This window comes from Typopeltis vanoorti, chromosome 22, assembly GCF_054136105.1.
Source record: "Typopeltis vanoorti isolate ZY-2024b chromosome 22, IOZ_Tvanoo_1.0, whole genome shotgun sequence".
NCBI classification, from domain to species: Eukaryota; Metazoa; Arthropoda; class Arachnida; order Uropygi; family Thelyphonidae; genus Typopeltis; species Typopeltis vanoorti.
This window is the reverse complement of record NC_143570.1, coordinates 31,990,213-32,004,009: the sequence shown is the minus strand read 5'-3', so window position 1 is coordinate 32,004,009 and position 13,797 is coordinate 31,990,213. Positions and strand designations below refer to the sequence as shown.

The 13,797-nt window shown below is 37.3% G+C and overlaps 1 protein-coding gene across 1 annotated transcript in view; it reads right to left on the bottom strand.

Annotated features, from left to right (window-relative positions):
- Nucleotides 1-525, bottom strand: part of eIF2gamma (eukaryotic translation initiation factor 2 subunit gamma) — a 183,349-nt gene extending 182,824 nt beyond the window's left edge. Inside the window, exon 1 of the mRNA XM_090412319.1 lies at nucleotides 163-525. Within this exon, the coding sequence (XP_090268445.1) occupies nucleotides 163-231 (69 nt within the window). The 5' untranslated portion in view covers nucleotides 232-525. The remainder of the gene's footprint in view (nucleotides 1-162) is intronic.
- Nucleotides 526-13,797: the final 13,272 nt, after the last annotated feature.

The window sequence follows — 13,797 nt, the reverse complement described above, 5'->3', positions numbered from 1 at the left end:
TCTATTATTAAATGCATATGTTTGCAAGGTATTTAGAAATAAGGAGACATGTAATCCTAAATGATGAGGGAAGCAAAATATCAAAACAAAAGTTCTTAATAAAACTTGACGATGATTTAAAAATAAAATAATGCAATAATTAAAATTAAAAAATAAACTTACTAATTTTGACAGATCTTGTTTTTTCAGCTGAGGCTGTCCTTGCAATGATACCGTTTCACCACCCGCCATCTTGAAAAGAGGGACAATTGCCAATTTTTTTTAAAATCACAAATTCTTAATCTTACCTAAAAATCTTTATTTAAAACTTTACGTGTTTATTATTCATAAATTGAACACTATAGCTGAGAATTAGAGTGATAATATTTGATAAACAGCCCCGATTGATATTAACTATCCATTCTTTAACACTTAAGTAAGTAAAATACAAGCATGATGCAATAACATGAGAGCTCAGAGCAGATGGATGCGGTAAATTAAAAGCTTGACACGATTTTCATTGACAGAGGTTCAAACCATGGAGGATCGATGTCAAAACCCTATATCCAAAATAAGCGGAAAGCAGCATAATAGTCCCACTACACAAATATGCTAAGACAGATGTTTCTAGTGGTTGTCGTTATGATATTGGAAAGATTGGTAAGGAATAGAATACAGGTTGTAGAGGGGGAAAATATTGGTCTTTTATATATATATTATTATATATATATACATATATATATATATATATATATATATATATATATATATATATATATATATATATATATATATATATATATATATATAATAAGGTCTTTTATATATAATATACATACATATATATATGTAGAAAGCATTTTTACCTTGGGTATAATAATGTTAAAGATACCAAGCAATTTTAAACCTGGTTTTACTCCATTTCCCAAGTAAGCAAACAGACAAAATGTCAAGTTTGCGCCTGCAAGTGATGCAAGTCAAGCTGATCCTAAAGGTAGTGCAAGACCAAGGCAACTCGTGGTAAAGGTGGCATAAGCTCTGATCACTAATCTTAATATTTACCCTTAATGCCAAAACACATCTCCTAGAGGAGATGTATGATGTTTTGTATATATATATCAAAAAAAAAAAATCAGCTAACGCCTTTTTATTCCCGTATATACGGGAGTAGGCGAGGCCATTTGCCCTATCTAACTTTTGGAGACTGAGTGGGCAGTTCAATCTCCACTGGTACCCAATCAGAGACAGATGGCCCAAGGCTATCACTAATTAAGCGGTACGCAGTGAAGAGAGACGGCTCAAATGTGCCGCCATCTCGTGGTCCCTAACACAATATATTTAATGTCTGAAATAATGTGGGTTCTACGGTCGATTTTCTTGAGTTTACAGGACGAAAAACCCGAGTTTCCGGGAGGAAAAACCTGCTTGCCCGTGCCAGAGACCGACTAACTCGGGAACCGGTCGAAAAAAGGCTTAGAAAAATTTCCTCTAGTCGCCGACTAGACTCGAAACCAAGACTTCCTTCGTGCGGCCTAGCGCGATGGTGTGCAAACGCCACATCCACTGAGCTACACAGGCTCTGTAGCCTGGCTCCCACTGATGAATAAGAAACTTTGGATGAGATAAAGATGTGAAAAGTTTTTTATATATATATTATCCCCAAAGCAAAAAACTTTTCAGAACTTTATCTCATCCAGAGTTTCTTATTCAAAGTAAAAGCACCTTGTAGCAACTTGTATAGGTAAAGTTGATAAGGCTCTGTATTACTAAAAACCTTGGTATTTCAGGATCTAGCTATTCACTGAGGAGACCTCAAAAAACGTTGAAACCGGTCTGGGTAGTGATCCCCCCCACCCATGTATAACAGTATACATCTCTTAGTGAGATGTGTTTTACATTATGGGAAATACTAAGAATAGTGACCAGACCACCTTTACAACGAGTTGCCCTGGTGTTGCACTACCTTTAGACTTGAACTATGTTCAGGTGCAAACTTAACTGTTTTGCTTACTTGGGAGAAGGAGTAAAAAACCAAGTTTATAAAATTACTTGCTATCCTTAATATATGTGTGTGTGTGTGTGTGTGTGTGTGTGTGTGTGTGTGTGTGTGTGTGTGTGTGTGTGTGTGTGTGTGTGTGTGTGTGTGTGTGTGTGTGTGTGTGTGTGTGTGTGTGTGTGTGTGTGTGTGTGTGTGTGTGTGTTAAAGATACCAAGCTATTTTAAACCTGGTTTTACTTCATTTCCCAAGTAAGCAAACAGACAAGTCAAGTTTGAGTCTGCACGTAATGCAAGTCTAGCTGACCCTGCAGGTAGTGCAAGACCAAGGTAACTCATGGTAAAAGTAGAATAAGCTCTGATCACTAATCTTAATATTTACCCATAATGCAAAGCACATCTCCTGGAGGAGATGTATGATGCTTTGTATTAAAGGCAAGGGGCCACTACCCAGTCTGGTTTCGACCTTTATTGAGGTCTCATCAATAGGAGCCAGGCAAAGAAATACTAAGTTTTAAGTAATACAGAGCTTATAAATATTTTACCAACACAAGTTACCATAAGGTGCTTTGACCTTATTAAATAAAAATCTCAGGATGAGAGATAGATGTAGAAATTTTTTTACCTTGGGTATAATATATGTTATTATACCCAATAGGTGCAAACTTGACTGACTTGTCTGTTTGCTTACTTGGGAAATGGAGTAATTAAAACCAGGTTTATATTTAAATTAACTTGGTATCTTTAACATATATATTGAATCATGGTGACTTAGTAAGGGTGATTTAGTAATTCAGTTGTTTGAAGATTATGCAAAGTTGAGGAGAATTATGAGAAGTAGAGCAGATGTTCTTTGCAAGAGGATGTAAAAAAACTGTCTGAATGGGTGTGGGAATTACAGTTTAATGTGGCAAAATATAAAGTTTTAAATTTTGGTAAGCAAAGATGGGATGCAGGGTAAAGGACTGATCTGGATATTTTATAGGAGGTGCAGGACAGGAACGATCTGGGGGTGATGGCGAACAGTACTTAAAATTTATTTTGTTGACATTTGTTAAAATTCTGAGAACAACACAGCAGTTTCTAGCAATGATGCAGACAACACTGACATGTAGAAGTAAGGATGTTGTGATTTCATTCACACATATGGATTACTGTGCACAGATTTGGTAGACAGATTTTCAAAAAGATGTTGAGATATTGGAGAAGGTACAGAGATGATTAACTAAATTGGTTTCTGGTATGTGGAATATGTGTAAAGATTGAAATCATGCAAATTACAGAGCCTGATGAATACATGATCGAGACGAATCAGTTGGTAAGGGGTAATTACCAGATTAGCGTGGGTGACATTTATCATTGAATATCTGAACACAGGGGTTGACAGAGACAACATTCCTGAGAGTTGTATAACGCGGGTATGAGCAATGGGGAAGGAGTAAATTTTTGCTTGAAGAGTTGTGAGTGATTGGAATGCATTGCATGTGAGTGTGGTGAGTACAGTGAATGCATTTTAGTCGATTTACTATGGACTTTACATGTGTCAGTGGGACCTACGGGATAAGTCTCTTGACTCCGTGGGGATTGGATAAAAATAATAAAGTTTCAAAAGTTATACACAACAGACTAGAAACAATTAATTACACATATTACATATTATGAAAACTCTTCACAACTGGTACATACAAACAAGTAATAATTAAAATATAAAGTTTGAATTCATTACTGTTTGCATGTTGACAGTTGTTGTGGTCACGTTCTGTGGCATGAGACATGGTGTATCCTAGGACAGTGGCAGTTACATTTTTAAAAAAGCAGATCAAACTTGGTATAAGTTTAAGACTTGATTTTCGTTACATTGTGTGCTGATCCTTAGCATTTGCGAGGCATCCTGAAACTTTTGTGTAAAACAATGATGATCAATATATGGCATTTGTGTTTGTTGCCAAACTACTTGGTGGCTTGTAGTAGTTGTGTGGATTGCCTAGCATGATTTATGCTATCTTCTTTTTCGAAGTCTTTTACATGTTCAGACATGCAAATCTCCCCCGAGTTTCCTATCTGGCCTATATAGCAAATGCCATAAGACCAATGAATCTCATAAAAGCCAGGTTTTTTCCACGGGATAATGTTAAGGTATTGTTGAACGTAAGGATCTGGGGATTTTATGTAAAAGTAAAAAAGCCACTTCGATGTTGCAATAATAATAATAATAAATAGTAAAAAAAAATCAGATAACGCCTATGTTGTTCCCGTATAGGGAGTAGGCGGGACTGTTTACCCTAACTAACTTAGGGTAAACAGTCTTGGAGCCTTGGAGGCTGAGTGGGCAGTTCAATCTCCACTGGTAGCCAATCAGAGAGATAGCTGGCCCAAGGCTATCACTGATTCATCGGTACGCAGTGAAGAAGGTGGCAAGCTAGTGCAGCCATCTAGTGGTCTCTAACCCTAACACAATATTTTTAATGTCTGAAAATAGTGTGGGTTCTACGGTCGATTTTCTTGAGTTTACGGGACGAAAAAACCCACTAGCCCGTGCCAGAGATCGACTAACTCGGGAACAGGCCGAAAAAATGCTTAGAAAAATTTCCTCTAGTCGGCGACTAGATTCCAACCATCAAATCCTTTCTTCGCGGGGTTAAGCGCTGTAGAATGCAAACGCCACTTCTACTGAGCTACACAGGTTCTATAATAAATAGTTAATAATAATATTATTATTATTAATAATATCAATGAATCAAGTATCATCAATACTAATAATCGATAATTAATAATAATTAGTTATTATTATTATTATTATTAAAGAATCCACTAACACCTTTTGTTCCAGTATAGGGAATCAGAATTTTAAACATAACTAGGTTTTGGACATTGAACGTAAGGATCTGGAGAATGATAAGAGTTAATTATTAAGATGAGCAGTTAATTATTTTTTCTTTTTGTCGATATTTCAAAAGAATTGTTTTTATAAACAGTCGATCTCTGAACTGTTATTCAATTCTCCTACACACTCTATTGAGGTCTGCAATGTTGTGAAAGGTTATTTCACTGTTCGGTATATTAGTTCTGTTTCCAAGAAGGAGAAAATTCTTAAGGAGTGTATTAGCCGTAAATATTTATTGACTCTTTTGATTCTGTGGAGAACAAACCTTCAATCCTGGCTTCGTCCGATAAAACAAAAATATAATAATTTGAAGTATCCAGGTGCATACTGTGTTTGGTGGGGCTGCAATTCCACTTATTATGAACAATCTGAGAAATCAGTTCAGCGTCGTATCGTAGAACATCTCAGAGATATCAACATGCCTCTGAACTAATGCAACAGCTTTATCCAGTGATCTCAATATTTCTGATCCCGATGATGATTATAGCAATATACTCACCATAAACCGGTATAGATGTGAAATGATATATAAATATATAATAAACTTGAAAGATAAATTCTGTAATGAACAGAAGTTGCACTAAACACTGTTCACTGTGATGTCAACCTCAGCTACATTCTTTTTGATTGGTACACACCTTTGCTGTTCACTTATCAAGATCGCGAGATCACGCCTTCCTGCACGAGAACAACAGCGCAGGTGGTCAGAGAGTAACTCGTTGGTAAAATTTAAAACTATTGTAGATGTTTTCAAGTAATGTTTTTGTATATCTCTAATTTTTTCATTTCCATGTAATGCACGCGATGAAGTTTTCTAGAAAAATGAAAATCATACTGCCTTGAAATTCCCTTATTGGAAGTATCGAGACAGTTTTATCTTTATCTAAATTTTGGAGACTAAGAGGACACCTCAAAGACTACCGGTAGCCAATCAGAGATACGTGGCCCAAAACCAGAACTAATTATCAGTGGCAAGCGATGAAGAGACGATTGATATTTCTGGCGACCCCGTGTACCATACACAATATGTTATTGGGTGAAATAATGTGGGTTCTAGTTCTAGGGGAAAGGCATTTGTACCTCACTGGAAGTGGCGCTTATATCCTGTTCGAGTCAAATCGCCGACTACAGGAACATTTTCTAAGCCTTTTTTTAACCGGTTCTCGAGTTATTCGAACTCCAACACGAGCAAGCGGGTTTTTCCTCACGGAAACTCGGATGATTAACACCGTAAACTCCACAAAATCGACCGTAGAACCAACATTATTTCAGGCAGTAACATATCCTGTTAGGGTTAGGTATCAAGAGATGGGCACTGTTTGCCGGCTTTTCATTGGTGACTGCCTATAATTCGTAATAGACATGTGCCAGTAATCTTTGAATGGCTACCGGCTGAGATTGAACTGCCCACTCAGTCTCCAAAATCTAGATAGGGTTTAAAGGCCTCGCCTACTCCCTATAAGGGTATAAAAGGTGTTAGCTTTTTCTTATTATTATTCTAGTTCTATATCAATTTCCTTGAGTTTACGGGAAAAAATTTGAGATTCCGGGTGCAAAATCGCTTGTCCGAAAGATAGACTATCGTGTAAATTGCTTCAAGAAAGACATATAAAAAGTTCCTCTAGTCGGCGAATAGACTAGAGTTTAAGCCTATATTGGCACCACTTAGTGCAGAAGATGCAAACCCACTTCTGCTGAGCTACAATAGCTTCTCTACACACATGCACAAATTAAAGAAATTTAATGTGAATAACATGAAAAGAGAAATAAAAAAATATATATTTCATGAGTACAACAGCTATAAATTAACTTCCAAATGGATTGCTGACATTTAAAGGTATTCTGGATGCAATAGTATTGTTGACATCTGAATGTCAAAGGTGGACAATCAGATAGGTTATCGCTAACGTTATCATTAAGATGGACTGGGCTGAGGATAAATTCTGTTGATTCAACCATTCTTTTCTCAAGCTTATTCTAGCATCTAAAAATGTTTCCTGATTTGTTCCAGATAACTACATAAGTGACAGAATCTTCATCATTAGGGTGAGTAGAATTAAGAACGTATTTACACAGTGCACTGGTATTTTTGACACACGTGATATCTCTTACATGTTCTTCCATACGCAACCAAATGGATTCTTCGACTGACCAAAACAGGGCACGTTGTAGTTACATGAAAAGCAATAAACCCCTGGAAACATCTGGAGTTTATCGTTTCCAATTTCCGTTCTTACTCAGTACATCTGAAAGGAAACATGACGAGTAAGAACGGAAATTGGATTCAGAAGTAAAAGAAGTGCAGATTTTAAATTTCTTGAGAATTTTAGCGAAACTTGGGGAAAAAGAGCTAAAGTATGATATAGATGTAAATTCTTTTGCATTAGTACTATATTCATTAGCGAGCAGGTGGATTTAATAGTAGCTTGCGAACAGTGTATATAGGATAACAATTTTCTGAAAGGTTGTCAGATGATACTGTAGTCCTTTTGTGAAGTATATAGAACTACAGTTAAACCCGCCTACTCGTGGGGGGCGGGGGGAGACCAGCTGACTAGGAAAAGTGTCGAGAAAAAGGCTTAGAGTTCTCCGGTCGGTGACTAGAATTGAACTTGGCCTTTTTTTGGACATCTAGCGCTGAACGTGAGATTTTTTTATTATCACATGGTATTATTATACCAGACCATTGAGGTCAAAGTCCTAAAGTTTATACAGCACCTTTCCAAAGTTATAACGTTCACATTTAGAAATATTTATACAAGTTAGTAAATGCAGTGGTGATGCTTCCTCGATATTACAGATTTTGCAGATGGGGAAGATTTTTTGCCATTGCTAAACTTCATTGGTCTTGTCTAGCCAGTCTTGAGGCAAGAGAAAATGGTAGTGGCACAGCGATTAAATTTGAAGTTGATTGTAGCTCCTGGATTTTCTGCTGAATACCAGTGGTGAGTCATGTCCTGGAGAATCATTTTTTTAGCGTTCCTTTTTGAATAGTTTTAAAAAGATCAAGCGGTATCACTTGATATTGAAGCAATTTTTGCAACTTCATTTGCACTTTCATTTCCATTTAATCACATAAGGGAATTGAATCCATTAGGAAATTACTTCGGAATTCTAATGAAGTTTCTTTATATTTTTTTCTATGTCTTTCAGTGAGAACGAAACTGTGAAAAATATAAATTCCTTTGGGTTTTGTTTATTCAAATGCTGCAGTGCTGTGTTAAAGGCTATTAATTTTGCATGGCAAGAGTTGCATCCTATAATGGTTGGTTGTTTTCATCTCTATAATTTCAGAGTCATAGATTGGTATGAACTCCCATAATTGTAAATTGGATTTCTAGAGTCATTTGTGTAGTTATTTATTAAGTCAGTCCATATTTCATTATTTTTGAAAGTGTTAATAATCTCAAGATTTCAGGTTTCTAGAATTTTTTCTCTTGTTTCCCATTTTCAAATTAATAACTATATTTTTCCAATCTTGATTTGGAGGAAATGCTGGATAGTTGACTATTTTATTTGGACAATCCAAGGGAAATTTATTTTCCATGATTTTGTGCATTGCCGATTTTTTCTTTATTCTGTTTGTTGGTTTCCACTTTTTAAAAAATTTACTTCTATGATGTGCTATTTTAAATGAATAGTATTCTTTCAAGTTACGTAGTCTTTGTTTAGGTTACCATGGTATTTGTGATCTTTCAGCATTTTGTTTACTTCATACTAGTATTTCACCAAATTTGTCTTTTGGAAGTTCCAATGATATATTCATTATTGGGGTGGATTTGGTAATTTTTGTGTTCAAGTTAATTAAGAATGGGGTATAGTCACTTCCTGCTGGTTCCAAAACAGACCAAATAGCTTTGTCATGAAGATCTGGAGACATCGCAAAAATATCCAGAGCATCTTTTGTATCACAAGAATGAGACAAACAACTGGTTCTCCACTATTGAGAGTTATTAGTCTCTTTTCATCTAAGAAATTACTCAGGTTTTCACCTCGGGAATTTATTTCCTCAGAACCCCACAGCAAGTGTTTGATATTGGTGTCTGCTATGATAATCGAGTTTTCATCAATGAGATGGAATAGACTGGAGAGATTTCGTCCAGGTTTCTTAGGAGGATGATAACAATTGAATATATTTAATGGCCTTTTACTTGGTTCCAGTATTTGGATTCCTTGCATTTTAGTTTACTATGTCTAGTTCAACAACTTTAATATGTCAGATTGCTATCAGAATTCCTGCTCCATTTTGGCCAGAGGCCTATCTTGTTTTTAATGTTTGGGTGGTTTGCAGAATTTTGATTTCCTGGATGCAGATAATATCATCATCATTTTTTTCAGCTAGTAGTAATAATTCATTTAGTTTTTCTTTGCTTGCTGGAGTGAGGATACCATTCGATATCACATGACACTCTTCTGGATAAATTGGAGAAAATGGGGGAGGAAGATAATTTGGGTAATAAAACAGCCGGTGGGCATTTGTTTAAAAATGGTTGTAACAGATGATTCCAGGAGAAACCGAGGTGTGTACAGAGGAGTAGAGAATAGCAAAGTATATTGTTCTCTGAAGTGATTAAATTATTCTGTTCTTTGATGAAGCAGCTAATAAGAGTGAAAGTGTGAAAGTTTATGTGGGTGATCGAGATCCTGCAGGATTACTTAACATTGTGGCAGAATTCCTAGTTTATTTAAGGAATCTATTTGGTTCCACAAAAGAAACCAGCGAGTATTCTCGCTATAAATAGATATTATGTTTATGGCTATTTAGCCCATTTTGTATATGAGTGCCCCTATTAAAATGTCATTTGCTATTTACTCAAATTTTAGGGCAGTACTAGGATGACCATATGTATCGTTTTGAACGGGACAGTACCGTTGTTTTCATATTTCCCAGCAGTCTCGTCGCTTTAATATAAATATCAATTTTGTCCTATTTTTAATAAAACCTATCAATATACTTTAATATTGGTCGATCATAAAATTATTATCCATAACCTATAATCGTATATCAATATCATAGATACCAGTAATTTGTATAAACATGGAGTCGCTTTGTTCGATACTAAATATCGATATCTGCATTGATTTATTCAGAGGAAATAATAAATACCTTTTGGCAACATCGCATGGTTTTTTCTCCCGTAAACTCGGGTTTTTCATCCCGCATATAGACAAATCGGCATTTCAGAACACACGCAATTTGCAGACAAAAAATACTAGTTGTGATGGGTAGTAGATGGCGTTGATGGAGATGATTCGTAATAGAGGTTCGGTGTAATGGTTGAGACAGTTGTAGATGTCCTCCCGTGATGAGTCTTCGGACGCCTTGGAGGTGTGTCAGGAATAATAATAATAATAATAATAACACTTGCGTCTCAGACGTATGTTCTGCTAGCGTTAGTTTCTGTTTTGTCTGTATGCTAACCGGTGGCTTTGTTATTAATGCAGGTGGTTTAAATTTCACAATTTTTAAAGTTTTAAGTTTTACTTTTTATATCTCTAAGTCTATCCTTGGAATGTCAAAGAGGAGAAACTGCAGTTTTAATGACGATTTCCAGAAAGAATTCAAATTTATTAAACTGGACAAGCTGTGTAGTGATGGAACTAAAATGGACATTGTAATGTCCATTTTTCCGTTGCTCATGAAGGTAGAAGCGATATCTACATAGCCAGAAACATAAGGATGCTGAAACTACAATGGCTTTAGTTAAAACATTAGCTCGTTTATGGTGAGACGTGTTGGTGATGGCGAAGGTAATAAAATTGCAACAAGTGGAGCTCTTGTTGCTTATCATACTATGGGTCACAGCCAAAGTTTTCGCGCAAATGACTGCTTGTCAACATTGATCAATAAAAGCCATGAACCAAAATTTTCTTCGGCACGTACCAAATCAGAAGCAATAATTACCAATGTTTTATCACCATACATATTGGGCAAAGTAAACGTTTTTTAATAGTCTTACTTTTTCATGAATACAGAATATTACATAATATCGTCCCGTTTTGGTATCAAGGAATTATGGTCAGCCTAGGCAGTACTGATTATTATTTAATATTATTAAAGTGATATACATTCATCTCCTGTTAATGGAAAGAGGTATGATTGAAAGGAAGGGGGGCTTGAGTATTGAAGGTTTCCAGAATTGCAGAGCTTCTGACTCTTTCGAGTCTTGTCACCCCTTCAACCCATCGAAGGAACCGCATTTCAGCCGATTGGATTCGTGTCCGCATTCTTTCGGTCATTACCCAACTCTCATGACCTTAGGTGAAGATCGGGACATAGACTGTATTGATGACAGCTAGCTTTGCCTTCCGGCTTAACTCCCACTTCAATGCTACCGAACGGCCAAGCTCCTGCAATATTGCGCTTGCTGAGTCAATCCGAGTATCTAGCTCTACGTTCCACTTTCCATCACTCATGAATATGGACCCAAGGTATTCAAGCTTCTCTACCTTCCTCAGTGGGGCTCTACTCACATGTATGTAGAGTGAAGTGGGATGGTTGACTTGAAACCACAAATGTGTCAGTTTTGGCCACACTGATCTTCACGGCTTCTGCACAAACAGCTACAAACCTATTCAGGGTCTGCTGGAGGTCATCTGTGGAAGAGCTAAGCAGAACTAGGTCATCTACAAAAAGCAGACGTCCGATGCTACATCTTCCAATTCTGATACACTCACTGCCTCGGCTGTGCCTATCAATCCAGTCCATAAATATTATGAAAAGGAGGGGTGACAGAACACACCCTTGGCAGAGGTCAACGGAGACTGTGAAAGGTTCAGACTTTGTGCTGTTTACCCTGACACAAAACTCCAGGCATTCATACAGAGACATGATGGCAGCTAATAGTTGGCCATCCACTCCATACTCCTGTATTACTTGCCAAAGCTTTTCCAAGGAATCAGGTCATCGCATGCCTTCTCCAAGTCCACAAAACATGTGTAGACATTCTTAGCATATTCCCAGGATTTCTCAAAGACTTGCCTTAAAGTGAAGATTTAGTCAGTTGTGCTTCTACCAGGACGAAAGCCACATTGTTCTTCCTGGAACACTGATTCAACTATGCTCCTGTACCTTCTTTCCAAGCACCTAGCATATACTTTCCCAGGCAGGCTGAGCAGAGAGATGACACGATAGTTGCTGCAATCTCTCAGGTCTCCCTTCTTGAAGACTAGTATCATTATGCCTGTCTACCATTGCTTTGGTGCTCGCTCAGATATCCAAGCAGCCTGACACACTTAAGTCAGCCAGAGAACACCGTCTCGATTTAAGGCTTTTAGCATTTCGGGCCGAATTTCATCATCGCCAGCAGCCTTACCCGATTTTAGCGATTTTATTGCTAATTCTACCTCTTCTGCTGTGAGACTAGTCATCTGCCGATCGGCATAACTTGGATGTCCACAACTGCTGGGCCATCAGGGTTAAGAAGGCTCTCAAAGAATTCCCTCCATTTGTTGAGGATATTCTTCTCGATTGTTAAAAGTGCACCATCAGAAGCCTTAATTGCCCTTGCTGTGCACGATTTCCTCCCTCGAAGACAGCGGATGGTCTGCCAGAATACTTTGTTTGCATTGGAATAGGATGAGTCTAATCTTTCTCCAAAGGATTCCCAAGCCTCCTGCTTTGCTGGCTTTACTGCGTCAGCAGTAGCTTTTCGTGCCTCAGCGTGCCGGAAACGCATCTCAGGTGACCTCACTCTAAACTATGTTAGGTAGGCCTCCTTTTTTGCCCGGACAGCTTTTTTTACCTCTTGGTTCCACCAAGGTGTCCTTTTCTCACTGCCCCTCGCCACGCTGAACCGCTTTCTGCCACAGCATGAGAATGTAGAGGTAGTGACAGCTGTTCTGAACAGCTCCCACTCCTCCTCAACATCTGAAGTATGCTTGGGAATCTCTTAGATATATATTATATAATATATTATTATATTATTATTAACTCTTTGAAATATATTAAAGGTGGGCAGAGAACAGTTTGGGAGGGGTATGAAAATAAATGAATAATATGTCATGCCGATTTGGTGTTACCACCCACCTTTAATAATATAAAAAAACAGGTTTTTCAAAAATTCACATAACCCTTGCCTCACCAATAATTCTCCCACAAACCTCTAACCCACATTTTCCAACCCCACTTCCTTTCAATCATACTTCCTTCCTTTAATAGCAGATGAATGTATATCGCCACACGCTGGGATGCTGCTGAATTAGAAGACAGCCAGTAACATCCTACAAAGGTATGTCCGAATTTTTCCTCCTATATATTCATCATATATCTGTCTATATAAAACATCGCTACTGCCCTAAAATTTGAGTAAAAATCTAATGACATTTTAAAAGGGGCACACCTAAACAAAAATAAGCTAAATTGCCATATAACTAATATTCGCTTTGAGGACTGGCATGGGACGTTTCCCAGAAATAATACCTATAAATAGATACCCTGTTAGTTGGAAGATATGTAAACTAGACACTAAATGGTAGATGTTCTTCATCGCCCGGTGAAATGCGAAATTATGCACCAACAGTAGGCCTATCCCATCCACATGAACTTTCTGCTTTATTGGTGGACTAAAGTTGAAATTTCCATATTTGCCTCTAAAGGAGGGTTTCCTATTTCTATTTTCTCCTTCTCTTTTCCACATACTGTGAGTGACCGTCACAAATATTTAATTTGTGACGTCATAAGTTTCATCTTGGGTCGTGAAAGGAGAAATTATAGACTCTTGGACATGACTTCCATACAAAGAGAAAAAAGGCAATCATTAGTTAGCATCCAGTGAGGAGGATTCCAAATCAGCTGGAGCATAATCCAGCTGATTATTCTTCAACTGATTTGGAGCATAATCAGCTCCAAATTAGGAGCTGATTATTCATGTCTGATGAAGAAGTACAGAGAATAAACAGTTTCGAGCCTACGTCATGATATAGAGATTGGTTTCTCT